General features: G+C 35.0%; 1 protein-coding gene across 1 annotated transcript in view; it reads left to right on the top strand.

The window, feature by feature from the left end:
• The window catches only part of SPAG16 (sperm associated antigen 16), a 964,274-nt gene extending 945,734 nt beyond the window's left edge, over nt 1–18,540 (top strand). Inside the window, exon 16 of the mRNA XM_043445512.1 lies at nt 18,365–18,540. Coding sequence (XP_043301447.1) covers nt 18,365–18,540 — 176 coding nt within the window. The remainder of the gene's footprint in view (nt 1–18,364) is intronic.
• The last annotated feature ends 229 nt before the right edge of the window (nt 18,541–18,769 follow it).

The following is an 18,769-nucleotide window of genomic DNA, read 5'->3' as shown; positions in this document are numbered from 1 at the left end:
CAAAGAGTCAGACACGACTGAGCGACTTCACTCTCACTTTTCACTTTCATGCATTGGAGAAGGAAATGACAACCCACTCCAGTGTTCTTGCCTGGAGAATCAGGGACAGGGACGGCGGAGCCTGGTGGGCTGCGGTCTATGGGGTTGCACAGAGTTGGACACGACTGAAGCGACTTAGCAGCAGCAGCGATAGGCGCATAGAAACCAACCCAGAAAGAAAAACAAAAAATTGGGGAAGTAAGTTTGTGCAACAAAGCATATATTATCAGAATGTCCTAACTGAGTCAGCAGTGAATAATAAGGATAGATGTCATAATAATGTGATTGAACTCAGTATTAACTGAATTTGTTAATACTGACTTAGAATTGTGATATAAACTAATTGAAAGGGTGCAGAGATAAGAACTGAGTGTAGTTATATAAAAGTCTAATGTTCTTCCTGATAGGAATTCCATGGAAAACGCCTAAAATGATACATTAAAAAATAGCGGTAGCATAAATGGTTGTCCAATATGGTGGAAATTTTCAAAAGAAGCAGCCAAAAGAGTTTAAAATAACACTTTGGGGAACAGCCCGTGTGTTGTGAGAGAAGTTAAAGTATAAAAGCACTGTTTTTTATGACAAGTCTATAGTATTTGATTTCTTTAACCATGTCTTATGTCTTCAATAAAAACCAAAGTTAATTTAAAATGCAGATTTCTCACATGGAAGCAGCCCTTCAATCTCTGTTCTTGAAATTAAAAATATTTTCATGAATCTTGGATAACGTCCAGGTAACTTATCCCTTCTCTTGGTTAAATGATATAGCTTTCCTACAATTAGGCCCTGCTCTTTGTCTGTCACAGAATCCACCTGCCAATGCAGGAGACATAGAAGATGTGGGTTCAATCCCTAGGTCAGGAAGATCCCCTGTAGGAGAAAATGGCAACTCACTCCAGTATTCTTGCCTGGAGAATTGCATGGACAGAGGAGCCTGGCAGGCTATAGCCCATGAGATCACAGAGAGTGGGACACAGCTAAGCAACGGAGCGCAGCATTTTGGCTGTCAGCCCCTGAAGTAAACGTGTCATATCTGATTGGCTTTTTCTGACCATGTCCTTTCTGTCACCAGTTACAAAGGTTTGTTCAAGAATTTCTAGGCTTGGGGGAAAAATGATTCTCTTTGTCTCTAAATAATAAACATGAAAGATAAAACATTGATTATATTAAGTATTTAATACATGAGAATTTGTATTTTTGAGGTTTAGGAAAAGGATAAATTACTTTTTATGAATTTTTTTTTGCCAAAATTGCAAAATAATTATCTAGTAAAATAAGCTGTCATTCATATCAGTTAGTATCATTTAAGTCAAAGTGTGCATGTGTTTTATGTGCACCGTTAAACAGGATCCTATACGTCTTCAGAGACATGTTTGCATTTGATTTAAAACTAGAAACCCCTTATGCTTTACAACACTATTAACGTGAATGTAAAAAAAGGAAAGTGTTTTACATAAGAAATATTAAAGCTATTGATTAATTCCTAGAAAAGAAAACATCAAAGCTTTCAATTTGCTCTAAAACCAGTTTTTATGCTATTTTGAAGACTCCTAATTTAGAAAGTCCAAATCATGTTTAATTTTTAAATGGGATCTCTCTGCAGTCCTAGGAAATGTATCATCAGGACTGTGTAATCAACATGAAGCAGATGGTGGAACCATTACCTGGTATATTTGGGCACCACCATTGGCCAATTTGTAGAGTGTGGGCCAGGAAGTTCATTCTCTGTTTTCAATCTGCTTTCTGTTATGATGGATAGTGGTTTTATTTATGAAAATCTTTGTATATTTTAGTGTCTATAATACAAGCTACATCTACATAGGCAACTCTGTCTTTTCTTTAAGTTCACTTGCAGGTATATAGTGATGATTTCAGGATTCTAATTTTTGAGTTTGAGCTGTGATTGTTTTTTCAATATCAACATAGCTTATTATTGTCAATTCTTTGGCTAAATACTCCCTACACTAGTAGACAAATGTTAGTAGCTGATTTTAAAACTCTATTTAAAGTTATATGGTATGGGTCATGATTTAGAGAAGACAGTTTTGAATGCTAATTCAGAATTATGTACAAAGGTCATTAAAAACACCTTTAAAACACCTACTTTTCAGCACCTTGAATAAGCTCATCCTAAATAAAATGCATTTATATTTTAAATTACAATTAAAATGATCTGTTAATCTCATTTTGATTTCAACTTTTTCTAACACATTATTATATTTAGTAACTTCAGTCATCATTATCTGGCTATCTATAGGCAGTGACATAAATACCTAGACACTTGTGTGTGTGTATATATGTATGCCTAGTTCTAGAACACTGTTGTTCTATTTGATAGTGATCAAACAATTTGTTTTAAATATAAGAAGTGACTACACAGTAATGATGCTGACCTTACTGTATGATTAATATGTCTTAAACTCAAGTTTTATTATTTACCAAGCATAAAAGTGGACAAAATAGTATGATGAACCTTATTTTACCAACAACTACAAGACTTTTGTCCATTTTGCTTTTTCAATACCCTCCTCTTACATTTTCATGTACACTATTCTGAAATAACTTCCCAAACAATGATTTTTTTAAGTACTGACTACAGCAAAAAGAGTACATTTTTTTCAAGATAATGATCTCACAAAATAACCTTTATCTGTTTGTCTGCATGTATTTTTATCATTTTTTTCTGAAAGTGGTCTCTATTTTAGAAATAGCCGAAATGATATTTTTTTAGTTTCATAAAACCACATCAAGATCTTTTGAACTTGTGCAAGATTGTTACTGAAACTTAAAATGTAGCAACCTAGATGGAAGAACCCTTGAAACGACAGTTTTCTTGTCCTTTTCTTTCCTGAAAACATTGAGATTATGAGGAAAGCATTTAAAAACTATGTGTTTCTAATTATAGATTATAATAATTTTACTCTTTAACAGAGAAAATTTGTTGTGACTTTCTGGTTTGGTATTTTTTTTTAGATTATAATTGGTATATGAATGTAACTCAGATATAAATAAGTAGAATATCTAATCAGTGCAAAAAAATGAGATGGTTGGATGGCATGACAGAGGATGATATGGTTGGATAGCATCACCAACTCAATGGACATGCATTTGAGCAAGCTCCAGGAGTTTGTGATGGACGGGGAGGCCTGGTGAGCTGCAGTCCATGGGGTCGCAAAGAGTTGGATGCAACTGAGCCACTGAACTGAATCAGTGCAAAAGAGTTTGGGGAGTATCTTCCACTTCCTATCCTGTTGCATAGGTGTTCATCTCTTTCTTTTCCTTTGTGACTCTAATTACCATTTCACCCTCATATTCCAGGCAATTTTCCTTGGGATTCTTCTGCGTTTTATAGTCTGAATGTAAATCAAGGGACTCCACAGTTGGCAATCTGTTTAACAAAATAATTGTGCTGATTTCTTAGTGAAGCCAGATGCAGTTTATTCACACTGGAGTCTTTTAGGAGGCAAGATTATAGAATAAGATATATTGCCAAATGGAAAAATAATGGGAAAGTAAAGCACTGTTTCAGTAGCCTAGAATGTGGATCATTTTTTTGTTTGTTTTCTTCTCTAATGAAGAAAGTTGACTCTGGTTTTGCAAATGTGGGGTGATGATCTGAGGTGGGTCGCAGTTTTTCTTTTGTTCTGTTTTTTCATGGATTAGTGTCCATTTCTCTTAAATAGCAGCATCTCAACTTCCTTTGAGTGAGTTTTGCACAGTCTCAGTTTTGGTAGGGGGAACTGAGTCCTGGCCTGGTACATCACATCTTTCCTCCCACTGGCCATAGTAGTTGGTCCAGGGATAAGCACATGGCCCCAGCTTGACAAAGAGGGACAGTTTTACCCAGTATGAAATTGCTGAGAAATAAAGGCACTCTTTAGTTTGGGAGGCACTAAATCTGTTGAGACAACCAAGTGAACAGAGGCTACCTGAGTAAATTCACACTGCAGAAAGCAGGATTGAAAGACACTGAAGGATGGTGCTCTTATAACCCCAGTCTCTTGGTCCAGCTACCTACCTGTATTTCTGGGTTATAAATCTATATTCTTAAATGTTTTTTCTGTGCCACTTTGAGTTTTCTTTCATTTGCAACTGAAAAAGCTCCTGAACTAATATTCCATCTAGTCAGACAACTCAAACTCTTATTTTTTTTTTTAATAATTGCAGTGTTAACTTTGTCATTTTTATGCCTCATGTGCACATCTAAATCATTTGTATCATCTTGTTACTTTAACCCCAAGTATTCATCAGTACCCTAAATCTTAAATTGTCTCCTAGTTTTTGGCAAGCACTCATTTGACATAAGTTGGAAGGCCAGTTTGGGTAAGAATGACAAAGTGTAATGGAGAGAATTCTGACTAAAAACAAACTAATCATTTTGTTGCTTTTCTATGAAATACAAAACCAGGCCATCAGAATACAATATACTAGAATATTACTTTAGATTTCCATAAAGATGCCTTCATGGAATTACGAGTTAATATAAATTTATTTAGCACTTCATATAACAGCCAAATTAGCTTAGCTTTCTGGCATAACTACTTTCTTCTTTCCCCAGGCTACAGTACAGGAAAGGTTTACAGCAGTCTTGGGTTGGCATTCTTGTTCTCACACTAGCTCTTTATTTTAAAGAAGTTACAGTACTTCTCTATCATTCCATTTCTTTCTCTGAGATGACACATGAAAATAATGTTTTCTCTTCACATGTGGTTTTGTTACAGAATGTAATAGAAAATAGTGAGGAAAAAGTAGGTAATGGAAACTAGCAGGATTTTTAAAAAATTTATTAAGTATATTTACGATATTATGTTTGTTTCAGGTATATAGCAAAGTAACTCGGTTATACATATACATATATTCATTCTTTTTCAGATTATTTTCCTAGGTAGATTATTACAGAATATTGAGTAGAGTCCCCTGTGCTATACAGTAGGTCCTTGCTTGTTATCTATCTTATATATGCAGTAGTGTGTGTGTTCATCCCCGGCTCCTGATGTGCCGGTAAATCTGGAACACTCAGCAGTGGCCATGGGACTGGAAAAGGTCAGTTTTCATTCCAATCCCAAAGAAAGGCAATGCCAAAGAATGCTCAAACTACTGCACAGTTGCACTCATCTCACATGCTAACAAAGTAATGCTCAAAATTCTCCAAGTCGGGCTTCAACAATACGTGAACCGTGAACTTCCAGATGTTCAAGCTGGATTGAGAAAAGGCAAAGGAACCAGAGATCAAATTGCCAACATCTGCTAGATCATCAAAAAAGCAAGAGTCAGGAAAAACATCTACTTTGGCTTTATTGACTATGCCAAAGCCTTTGACTGTGTGGATCACAACGGAGTGTGGAAATTCTTCAAGAGGTGGGAATGCTAGACCACCTGACCTACCTTTTGAGAAATCTGTGTGCATGTGAATAAGTAACAGTTAAAACTGGACATGGAACAGATGGGTTTCAAATAGAGAAAGGAGTACATCAAGGCTGTATATTGTCACCATGCTTATTTAACTTCTATGCAGACTACATCATGAGAAATGCTGGGCTGGAGGAAGCACAAGCTGGAATCAAGATTCCTGGGAGAAATATCAATAACCTCAGATACGCAGATGACACCACCCTTATGGCAGAAAGTGAAGAGGAACTAAAGAGCCTCTTGAAAGAGAAGAGTGAAAAACTTGGCTTAAAGCTCAACATTCAGAAAACAAAGATCATGGCATCTGGTCCCATCACTTCATGGCAAATAGATAGGGAAACAATGGAAACAGTGAGACGCTTTATTTTGGGGGACTCCAAAATCACTGCAGATGGTGACTGCAGCCATGAAATTAATTGCTCCTTGGGATAAAAGCTATGACCAACCTAGACAGCTTATTAAAAAGCAGAGACATTAGTTTACCAACAAAGGTCTGTCTAGCCAAAGCTATGGTTTTTCCAGAAGTTATGTATGAATGTGAGAGTTGGACTATAAAGAAAGCTGAATGCCACAGAATGATACTTTTGAACTATGGTGTTGGAGAAGGCTCTTGAGAGTACCTTGGACTGCAAGGAGATCCAACCAATCAATCCTAAAGGAACTCAGTCCTGAATATTCATTGGAAGGACCAATGCTGAAGCTGAAACTCCAACACTTCAGCCACCTGATGTAAAGAGCTGACTCATTTGAAAAGGCCCTGATGCTGGAAAAGATTGAAGGCAGAAAGAGAAGGGGATGACAGAGGATGATATTGTTGTATGCCATCGCCGATGTGATGGGCATGAGTTTGAGTAAGTTCTGGGCATTGGTGATGGACAGGGAAGCCTGGCGTGCTGTAATCCACGGGGTCGCTAGGAGTTGGACATAACTGAGTGAATGAACTGACCTGAACTGAATGCTTCCCTGGTAGCTCAGCTGGTAAAGAATCTGCCTGCAAACTGGAAACCCGAATTTGATCCCTAGGTTGGGCACATCCCCTGAAGAAGGAAACAGCTACCCACTCAAGTATTCTTGCCTGGAGAATCCCCATGGACAGAGGAGCCTGGTGGGCTACAACCCATGGGCTTGCACAGAGTCAGACGTGACTGGGCAACCAAGCACAGCATAGCACCACATGGCAGCTAGTGGCTGCATCTTTTACCAACACACTCAGATCATCCCTGGGTTGGAAAGATCCCCTGGAGAAGGAAATGACAACCCACTTCAGTACTCTTGCCTGGAAAACCCCATGGACAGAGGACCCTGGTAGGCTACAGTTCATGGAGTCACAAAGAGTCGGAAATGACTGAATGACTTCACTTTCCCTTTCAGATCATTTTAAAGGTAACATTGCAATTAGATGTTAGGACTGTGTATTTTCAGGTAAAGAATTATAACAGATTTGGAATTTAGGCTAATCTGTGGTTTCAAAGAGTTTAATGATTTTCTTATATACCTCAAATTATACTATCTTTAATTTATTTAGTCAATCAGTACTCAAAAGAACTTTCACATTTGGTCTCCCAGCCATTCTTTTCTTTTTTTTTCCCTGGCAAGGGGTGAAGAGGTTACCATCAGGCTCTAGTTCTTTGATCACATATTTGCATCTTCTTGACTGTAACTTTTATTTTGCCATAGAGTAGGAAAGGATGAAGTTCTAAAAATAAGGATGCAATTATTAATAATTCACCATCTCAACATGAGCCAAAAGAAACTGACATTTTCTTTCCCACAGACAGGACTCCACATTCAAGAAGGGGAATTCCCTTGTGATGAAGTTAATGATGATGAGAATGTCCATAAAGGGGAAAACTTCCAAAATATTAGAACTCTGACTTTTAAACTGTAGTAAATATTATGGTTTAAGTGTAAAAATGAGAAATACTGAGTGTTTTAATTCCTTTATAATAAAATTTAATAGTTTTAATTACTGTGTATAAAATATAAGCCTTTATAGGTCCTTTCTCTACTTATGAACAATGAAGTCTATGATTTGCTCTAAACTTCAGTTTTCCATAGCTTATCCGATCCCCATTATTGAACTCAAACTAGATTTTCCTCTGACATCAGCAAGAGCTTTTCTGAAATGTTTGCAAAGCTCCAGGTGCATGGGTCCCTGAATAAATATTATTTCAACACTGATCAGCTGCCTAGGTGAAGACCAAGTTAGGAAAGAGGTCTACAAGGAGTTCTTAATGAAAGCAGGTGGCTGTTGATAGCCTAAATAGGTTCAACAATTAGAACATTTTTAGGACTTTCAGTGCATCTCCCAAGGGATTTCTGTAATATTTAGAAGGCACTTGTTTAGGAAGATTCTCATTCATGCTCCCCTAATAGGGAGAACATATTTTTAAAACTACATATGGTAAGACCAGAATTTCTGTTCATAGCAGGGAAAAACTTTAATTTTTGGCTTTATTCACCTGCTGAATTTTAGGAATTTCTGCAATGTCAAAGAACTGCCTTCCTATACATGATATTGTTTTCAAGTGTAAGTCAGAAAACAATTACCATATTTATCTAGGGTGAACCCATAAAACATACTTTGTGGAACAAATTTCACTTAATAAATAACAGTCCATACCAAGTTTAAGTAAACTTTATCTTCATGCATTGTATGCATTAAACATATTATCTACTCTAAATAAGGTAAACATATCTGCTGGACTAGAGTCCCAAAATAAGACGTTGAAACTTTCAAATTATTGTCATTTTTATGACACATGAGTTTCTTCCCTGATAAATTTAAAATGCATTTGTTTCTCGCCTGTATTTACACTTTGACTCAAATTAATCCTTGTTCAAGCCATACTACCTACATGAGAAAAGTTAAGACCTATTAGCAAGAGTATACCTATTAAAAAATACTGTAAAGTATAAACATTGTTACTGGCACTTAGGCAAATTAAATTCCCAAGAAATATTTTTTTCTGAAATGTATTTATTGGCAATAGGGTGTGAAATAAACTAAATCAAATTTCACATCTCCTTCAATGATGTTTTTAAAACTCTGAGTAATGACCCAGGTTGAGCCATTAATGCAAATCCTCAAAACTTAAATAGTTTCTTGATGCTTTTCATTTTGAGACATCTTTTAAAGAAACAACAGATGCCTCTCTACATGCATTCTAAAAATCAATGGAATTAATCAATAACGCTCTCCACAGGTAATAAATGCTGAGAAGCATTTCTGCCTATCCATATTGATCGGGAGAATTGCTTCAGATTGGTTCTGATGTGTATAAAAATCATTTCCTTATTGATCAAAGCCTCCCTTCTCCACTCTGATATAATATTTCATATATGGCATACAACTATTTTAGACTACATTCATGTATATCTGTGATAAATTTCCTATGATTTGTGTATGAGACTAATTTGAATGAAATATAAATTGGATGTTTTTGTTTCTGTGGGGGAACACATTGCTTGAAATTTATTTAAAGCATGAATGATCCTGAGAAATTACTGAATTTATTCTAATGAGAAAGGTAATGATGTTTTTCATTCACATTTTCTTTATTTGTAATAAGCTTAAAATTTTTGAGTTTGCTTCAGTTTCTTACAACAGAATTCCATTTATGCAGACACATGCATCTATACAGAATGATGCTATTCCTGGTGGTATAAATAATAGAAAGCTGCGTAGAGTTTTAGTCAACAGTTGACTCACATTGCTGGCAAGTTATATTTTGGTTACATGATCAAAGATACAAGTGAACATTCTGACCTTTTAACTAATGTGTGTTGTATGTATAGACATAGAATAACAGGAAAGTATGTCTTCTAAATTAACTGTCTAAAAATAGGTATATAATTTTAATAGATATAGCATAGTTTTATTAAATAGGACTCTATGCATCTTTGATCCAGACAATTTCTTTGGCTAACAGTACATGATAATTCATGGTTTATTGGGTAAATATTATTAGATCAATCAAGGACTTTTCCGAGGAAGCTTAACTTCTAATTCTTGATACATTAACTAGTGTTGTGAATTATAACCAAAACCTGTTATAACATATAATATTGACAGTTCTGTCAATATAACTTGGTAAATTCCATAACTATATACTGCCTATTTTCCTCATCTGACTGTTCCATTACAAAATGGCATTATTCTGGTCAGTGTATAAATTATTGTGGAAAGTGTCACTGAACCACTACCTCCTTATTTATTGAAAGGCTTCATTCATCTCATGACTTTCATTTGGAATTTCAGGGACTATGAATTATATAATCAAGTCCAAATATCTCTACTTTAGATAATTTCACTTTATTAATCAAATAATTTGATTTTTGTTCTTTTTTTTTTTAAATTCTGAAGGAATCTCTGATGCAAAACAAGTTGAAATTTTTCAACAAAAGAGAGTAGTTTTACTGGATAAAATATGTCCACTGTATTCAAAAACACTGTTTGGCTGAGCTGAGGAAATGTCAGTCAACGCTGAAAGCATAAGTATCAGAAGGAAGATGTATTCTGGTTTGTTTCCCCTAGAACAAAACTAAAGTTTATAACATCTGAAACACTTACCTTTTATGCTCACTAAGGCTCTGATGAATCTTGGGCACCTCATTGGATTCTGTGAGCTCTAAGAGAACAAAAACTGCTTTCCTAGGTCTCTCATATATTCCCAGGAAGCTAATTATACAATAAGATTCTTGGAGTCAACAAGTGCCATTAGAGTAACCACAGATATGAAATTTTTGAAATATTTCTTGTACTTAAATAGAAATTAATTTCAAGTATTCCTGGGAACAGGCATAGATTCAGCTGGAAGCTGAAGCTGCAAACCCAAGAGATATTTACTCTGACTCATGTTACATTTTAGTGAGCGCAGCTTAATCACAGTGGGAGAGACAACATTGAGCCAATCAATAAAAATTCATCTGGAGGTATTAGGGCATGACGTGGAGGATAAGAGCTGTGGCTTTTGAGTCATATAGTCCTCATTTCCAGATTCCACCACTTTAAGCTGCGTGACTTTGGGGGAAGTTGCTTTTCTCTCTCTCATTTTCCTCCTCTATGAAGCAGAGTATGTGCTAGCATACTCTCTGGTTCATAATGTGAACCACATGTAGAGTTTAAAATTCTTAGTAGCCATGATGAAATTAATTTTAAAAGATTTTTAATTGAATATAGTGTATCCACTAGTATGGTGCTATATAATCAATATAAAATGATTAATGAAATATTTTTCATTCTTTTCTCATGCTGAGTCTTTAAAATCTGGTGAGCATTTTACAGTTGTAGCACATTTCAGTTTATATTAGCTGAATTTCAAATGCTCAGTCAGTAGCCATATATGAGTAGTGGCTACTATAATGGGTAGTGCAAGTATGTGTTCACCTCATAGGGTTGTTGTAAGGATAAAATGAGATAATATGTGTGAAGTGTTTAGAATGGTGTGTAGCAAATAAAAAGGACTAAAAAGGTAGTTGTGAAAACAGTTACGACTGATTATTGACTGCAGCAGTGCTAAACTGGAGTGAAAAAGCAAAACTACATGACATGATTCTGTTCTAGAGTAATCGCAAAGTTAAGAAGGCAAGATAAATAGTTGACTATAATATATGGCATCTTATTACAATATGAATGTAGGAATAAAGTGCCATAAAAGCTCAGAAGAGAAAGGAAGATCTTCCCCATTAGAGATGCCTTGTACACCTTGGTGAAGAGAATCATTCTGAACTGGGATTTAATCAATGGATCAATTTTTCTTAGGAAGATAAGAGAAGAGACCATGAAGATGGGCTTCCTGGCTGGCTCAGACAGTAAAGAACCTGCCTGCAATATAGGAGACCTGGGTTTGATCCCTGGGTCAAGAAGATTCCCTGGAGAATAGCAACCTACTCCAGTATTCTTGCCTAGAGAATTCATGGAGACTAGAGGGCTACAGTCCATGGGATCACAGAGTCAGACATGAGCAAGGAGGATAAGAGAAGGAGGATAGCACTTTAACCATGAAGACAGCTATTCTTTAACCATGAAAGACAGAAGAAAACATTCTACCAGAGGAATAATAGAAGCAGTAATTCAAAAGTAAGGAAACAAAAAAATGAGAAATGATGGCAAATTTTTAATGGAGAACAGAAAGTCCATGTAAGAGTATACTTGGGTGAGCAAATGCAGATTTGTATTAGTGAAGAGGGCTTAAAAGTCCTGCTAAGATACTACGATGTTACTCAGTGTAAAAAGGAAACAGTAAAAAGAACACTGGTTTGGAAGTCAAAGATCTGATTTTAAAAAAGTTCCACAATTACCATGAATATATTTTCTTACCTTGGGCAACTCACTTCATCTCTTTGAGTATTTATAGTGAGGTGATTAGATCTGAAAGTAAAATATAACCTGAGCATGTTAAGAGTTGTAACAAATTTTTGTTGCCACTGTTGCTGCAGTTTTTGTTGTTGTTCTAGTCAAGTTTATGGTATTTGTTTTGGATGGGGGTGGCATAATGGAAGAACACTTTAGGAATTATTGTAGACAGATTTAAAACTAAAGAAATTGTAACCAAAAAATCACCTGGGGTTATCTTTTCAATAGTCCTAACATCTAACATTAAGGACTTTTAATATTGTAAACATAAAAGTTGAAAATGGAAAAATTGTAGAAAAGAAAAGACAAATGGATAAAGGCCAGGTTGAGGATGGAGAGGGATAAAAGATATGAAATTGTCATTGCAGTTTGGAGTCTGAAAAACAGAATACAGTAAACAAAATTGAAATGGAAGAACTAGACATAATTTTGCTGGAAATGTGGGAAGGGATGAATCATTGAGTCTTTTTAGTATAGTAAGTGCCACATATACACTAGAATGTATGCATTTACAATTGATATATGTGGAAGATTGCTGAGGAGTGGAACATGGAGCTCACTTCCTTCCACAAATACAGCAAATATACAAGTGGAACAGTTCCCACAGAACACTTATTGAATGCTAGTAGAAGACTTCAGCCTTCCAAAAGGGCAAGAACACCTCCACATAACTGAATAGGACAAAAGAAAAGGGGGGGGGGCGGCTAGTCTAGAAGGGACCCGTGCCACAAGGAGGGAGCTGTGAAAGAGGAAAGATTCCTGAACACTGGGACTCACCTGAGGGAAGATGAACCTGGCTGGAGGGAGAGCTTTGGAGCCTTGGAAGAGAGCGCAGCAACCTTTATGCACAAGACAAACAGTGACCCCACTCATGGGCATGTGTCCAGAGAAAGCTAATTTGTTAAGATGCATGCACCCCAGTGTTTGCTGCAGCACTATTTACAATAGCCAGGACGTGGAAGCAACCAGAGGAATGGATAAAGAAGATGGGGTATATATTTACAATGGAATATTACTCAGACATTTAAAAAAATGAAATAATGCCATCTGTAGCAAAATTAATGGACCTAGAGATTATCCTACTAAGTGAAACAAGTCAGATAAAGCCAAATATCAAATGATGTCAACTATACATGAAGTATTAAAAAAAAAAGATACAAATGAATTTACAAAACAGAAACAGTCCCACAGACTTTGAAAACAAACATGGCCAACAAAAGGGGGGAAATCCGGGAAGGGGATAAATTAGGATATTTGAATTAACATATACACACCATTATATAAAAATAAATAATCAAGACATACTGTATAGCACAGGGAGCTTTATTCAATATTCTGTAATAACCTATTCAGGAAAAGAACCTGAAAAAGAATGAATACATGTACATTTATAACTGAATCAGTATACACCTGAAACAACATTGTCAATTGGCTATATTCCAATATAAACTAAAAGTTAAAGGATTAATTGATGTGTGTGAAGAATGACTTCTGAAGACCATTGATGTTTAATGTTCAGAGTTTAACAGAGTATTAAAATCAACCCCATAATTCTTTTCTTCAGTTTTAAGCATTAAATTTTTGCCTATAAGGAAATTCAGTGGCATTAACAGAGAAGCCCCAAATGTCACACTTATCTGAATTATAATTTAAGAAAGAAAATTTAAAGTCAGTAAAAAGCAGCAAGGAGATCAAACCAGTCCATCTTAAGGGGGCTCAACCCTGAATATTCACTGGAAGGACTGATGTTGAAGCTGAAGCTCCAGTATCTTGGTCGTCTGATGCGAACAGATGACTCCTTGGAAAAGTCTCTGATACTGGGAGAGATTGAGGACAGAAGGAGAAGAGGGTGTCAGAGGATGAGATGCTGGATGGCATCACTGATGCAATGAACATGAACTTGGGTAAGCTCCAGGAGATGGTGAGGGACAGGGAGGCCTGGCGTTTTGTAGTCTATGGGGTCGCAAGGAATAGGACACGACTGGGCGACTAAACAACAATAACAAACGAAGCAAGAGTTTTTAAATAATAAATATTTCAATTAAAATCCCAACTTTATCTTCTCTGAGCCTCATTCTTTTTATTTTTTTTATTTTTTTTTATTAGTTGGAGGCTAATTACTTCACAACATTTCAGTGGGTTTTGTCATACATTGATATGAATCAGCCATAGATTTACATGTATTCCCCATCCCGATCCCCCCTCCCACCTCCCTCTCCACCCGATTCCTCTGGGTCTTCCCCCTATGGAATATTACTCAGCTGTTAAAAAGAATTCATTTGAACCAGTCCTAATGAGATGGATGAAACTGGAGCCCCTTATACAGAGTGAAGTAAGCCAGAAAGATAAAGAACATTACAGCATACTAACACTTATATATGGAATTGAGCCTCATTCTTCATTAGATAAGAAGGGAGGATATCTACCTGTTAGGACTGAGTGCAGGACGTGTGAGGTAACTGGTGATGCTCTAGGTGCTCAATAAACAGTGGCTGCTGCGAATTCATTCTAGCAGACCTGAAAGACAAACTCATCTCCTTTCTTTCCAAAAATATTATACTATTTATACCATACCACAACTCCTCCTACAGCAAACATGTGTTGACTATTGATTATGCCATTTCATAATTAATGTCAAAAATACTGTAGTAGGTAATATGCAGAATTCCTAAGCTAAAGTAGAATTTGTCTAGGTTAAGAGATGAGTGTTGAAAAGATTAAGGTAACTCTTGGTTATTTTAGGTATTTACTCTCAAATTGAATTTTCACACGTTTGTATCTAAAATCAAAAGGCTTCCCTGATGGCTCAGACTGTAAGGAATCTGCCTGCAATGCAGGAGACCTGGGTTCCATATCTGGGTTGGGAAGATCCCCTGGAGGAGGGCATGGCAACCCACACCAGTATTCTTGCCTGAAGAATCCCCATGGAATCTTTTGGGGCTTCCCTGGTGGCTTAGCCAGTAAGGAGTCTGCCAGTAGTTTAAAAAAGTACCAACATTTCACTAATATTTGCACATTTTGTTAAGATGCAATGAGTTTCCAATTTTTGTTGGTTCACCCAAAGTGATTCCATATACCCAGATACAATGTCACCACTTGATTTCCATGGGCTATTTCAGTTTATATACATCAAGAGAGTCAAAGATTCAAGTTTTTATACCATATCCAATTGAGACTGCTTTGCTCAAGATATTATTAAACCTGTATTTTTTTTCAAAAATTTTCTTTCTAAAACAGAGTATAAAGAAGCTCTATAATGTATATTTAGCACTAAAATTTGAAAGAAATACTAATTTTTTAAGATTTATTGGCTCATTTATTGGCTTTGGGTGAAGGCAAAATTTAGTGCTTTCTTCTTTAGCCAAAAGAAGTTGGCAAATTAATCCAAAGTAGTAAAATGAATAGCAATACAAGTTATCCTCATTCAAACTCATTGGTCAGCAAAGTAGATAGTGATTTAACCGACAAGAAATTATTCTAAATTATTGATAGATTAAAATAAATGCTAAGTTTTTCAGAGATGTGTAGATCAGAAGATAGTCATAATCACTCATTATTGATATCTACTGATTTACATAAAAAATAACACTTAGGAAATTATATCAATCTTCTCCCTGGACTGCCTACTTTCTCCCTATTCTGTAAAAGTCTGGGCATCCTGATAACATAAATGTTAATCAAAAAAGGAGCAAGTCATTTTTTATATAATACATGTTGAAATATTTATATTTTAAAATACCTTTTAGATCATTGTTGATAAACTATAACGCTAAGTATTTTAACCATATACTGTATACCCATTTGATATTTGTGGAATGTGTGCATTTATAATTTAGTATAATCATTCTTAAATACAATGCTAAATGACATTTTAAATAGTCTATTTACTCAGGAATTGCATAGTAGGAGTCAACGTTTTATTAAAATATTATAATGGTTAAGTATTTTGTTAAGATGTTGTAAAATTTTAAAATAGAAATAATTTTTTCACATTTTTAAAAAGACACATGAACATTGTAGGTACAAGTTTTCATAAATCTTCATGTACTATTTAAAGTTTCATATCTATTGTATTTTAATTCCACTGACCAAGTTTGATGTAGCTAAATCGTCTATCCTTCCTAAATTTTCATTAAGACTGTGACATTGGTATGACAAATGATTCATCCTGTAGTTTATTTTTTATTGCCAGTCATCAGGATGTTTAGAAAGATAACTGGGCACATGTTTCTAAATACTTTCTAGAGATGCTACCAGTAGTCTGATTTTTTTTTTCTTTTGAGAGTACCACCCCCTCTCTCACACCGGTAGATACTAATGTAGTAATTGATACATCCTGATTAGTAATTGACACATCCTGGTAAGTAATTTTGCAAATCTTCTAACCTAGAAGCAGTTAAGCATCTTAATTCCCAGTAAAACTAATTTTGAGGTCAGACATTCTATGCCATGTAATAATCCAGTATACTTTATAGAGGTGAACATGATGTTAAATAGATAGATGGATACACACAATCTTACAGTCTTTTGAAAATGAGTTCAAGTAAACCTGCAAACCTCACCATGAACTTGCTGACTCAAATCTGTTCAAGCAAAGACACATTGTTAAAATATCTGCAGCATGGTATTGTTGAATTATATTATGAAATAATATACTTCTGTCATCAAATTCCAATATTATTATTTTCTCTATTTTATTGATCAAATTTTCAGAAATTACTAATAACTTTCACAAAGATTTTCAATTATAATTTTTAGAAATTTGACTCCAATAAAAGGTAATGGTTTAAAAGCTAAATTGTTTCCCTTTTCTTTAGGGGCTTTGATTCTGCTTGGTTTTCTTTGCAAAAAAATAGAAAATGATATTTACCACCTACCTTGTTATTATATGAAGACTACAAGAAAAAGAAAGTCATTTAATTCTTAGGAAAGTCACAAACAACTGTCTATAGTGTGAGGTTGAAAGTGGAATCCATATGTAACGTCTCTGTTGGCAAAGACTTGGTAGAAGGGGCTTTGTAATAAATATTCACATCTGCTGCTTTGGACACTCAAATCCATCCTAAGGATCTTTGCTGTGTCAGGCTTTGTTCTAGATGAAGAAGCCCAGTAGATAAAAAGGTTTGTAAATAGGCCATATTTATCACGGTCAACTTTACCATGTTTCAGAGACTATTCATGGCAATTGGGGTTAAAATATGTGATTAAATATTTCACAGTGACCTTTATGGCAATATCATTATAGAATTTTTAACATGGAATGGTAAAACTCTACTTCTACAGTGTATCACCTACTTAACATTGGTCAAGAAGGTGTCACTGATAACAATGCTATGCTAGATATAGAAAACCTAATGACTAAAAAAGCCAGACTCTATATTCAAAGTGCTGGTGACTAAATGTGAGCTCCCTCCGATACCTAGGGTGTCATCTTAAGCAAGTTATTTAGCCTTTCCCAGTCTCTTTTTCATCACTTATATAGGAGTTATTATTTTATCATTAGATATTATAAGATTATCTGGAATAATAGATACTAATTAAATTTACTAAATCTAGTGTACAACATATTGAAAGAGTTTAATGAATCTTAAATGTCATTACTGGAATGATAATATATACCTTCTAAATATGGTTACATAATCCCATGGACAATACTAATATCACTTATTTAACCCACACATTGAGCTTATATAGACATATTTTATTGCTTTTACTTGCTTCCAAATTCCCTGATAGTTTGCTGCAGGATTTCTTTAATAAAAGTTTTAGTTGGAATTGTATGTGGATATGTTTTTTATTTTAAGGAAATTATTCACTCACAAATATATGCTATAAAAATGTTGAGAATACTCTGTGCTATATTTAGCTCTTTTATGATACAAAATTTTAGTTTAACAGAATTTTAAATTAGATTAAAAATGCTGACATCTTTGAAATGGAGGTATTTATTTTCACTTCAACTCCAAATAAAAGTTTGCTGGACCAATGAGTATCACAATTTTTAAAGTATAGATTCATATTATTATAGTTTTAAGCAATGATGTAGTATAGTAAACAAATTTTAATATAATAAATTTAAGTATAACAAATTAAGTATAAATTATCCACTGTGTATGTATATTTATTTATGTATGTATTAGTGTGTATATTTATATCTTTGCCATAGATAGTTTTGAATCTTATTTTTAAAACTTTTCCAGAGATAATTCACTTGAAAAGAAAGGTTTATTGTTTACTTGCTTTCAATCTCATCTTCTCAAAATTATTTATTAATCCCAAATACAAGGAGACTAGCAGGGCATTTTATGACCTCTACATATTAAATAGAGATCATTTAAAAATTTTAAAATCTACTCGTTGGCATATCTCAGTTGTGACTGGGATTATTTCCTATACAACCAGGAGTTAGTTCAGATTTGTTGACTGACATCTAACATGAGTCTGGATTATAGTTGAAACAAAAATGTATATTTTGTTGCTTGTAAACTGTTACTGCTTGAAATAAAACTTTGATTTTCATTCTTTCTCTCTCCCTTCCTCTCTCCCCCTCTCTGTCAGGTCGAGTCTTAGCTCAGGCAAGTGGCAATGGGGTTATCCATTTGCTGGATCTTAAATCTGGGCAGATTCACAAACTGATGGGCCATGAGAGCGAGGCTCACACAGTCATATTTTCTCGTGACGGAGAGACTCTGTTTTCTGGAGGCTCTGACGGCACCGTTCGAACATGGTCTTGACGGTCAGTGCATCCCACTGCAGAGGGTATTCCCTTTAAGGCTTGAAAATGCCTCATATTGTCCCAAACCAGTAAATAGCTGGTTAAATGTGTCAGCAGGTAACATTTACAATTTGCTTTAAAACTTGCTTTGGACATAAATGCTAGTGCTCATACTGTTACCAATAAAAAATAATAACTTTCTGACCATTTATTTGTGTCTTTTTTTTTTTTTTCTCCTTTTGATAAGA

Source organism: Cervus canadensis, chromosome 24 (genome assembly GCF_019320065.1).
Source record: "Cervus canadensis isolate Bull #8, Minnesota chromosome 24, ASM1932006v1, whole genome shotgun sequence".
Classification (NCBI taxonomy): domain Eukaryota; kingdom Metazoa; phylum Chordata; class Mammalia; order Artiodactyla; family Cervidae; genus Cervus; species Cervus canadensis.
The sequence above is the reverse complement of the archived record's forward strand: the minus strand, read 5'-3'. Positions and strand labels throughout refer to the sequence as shown.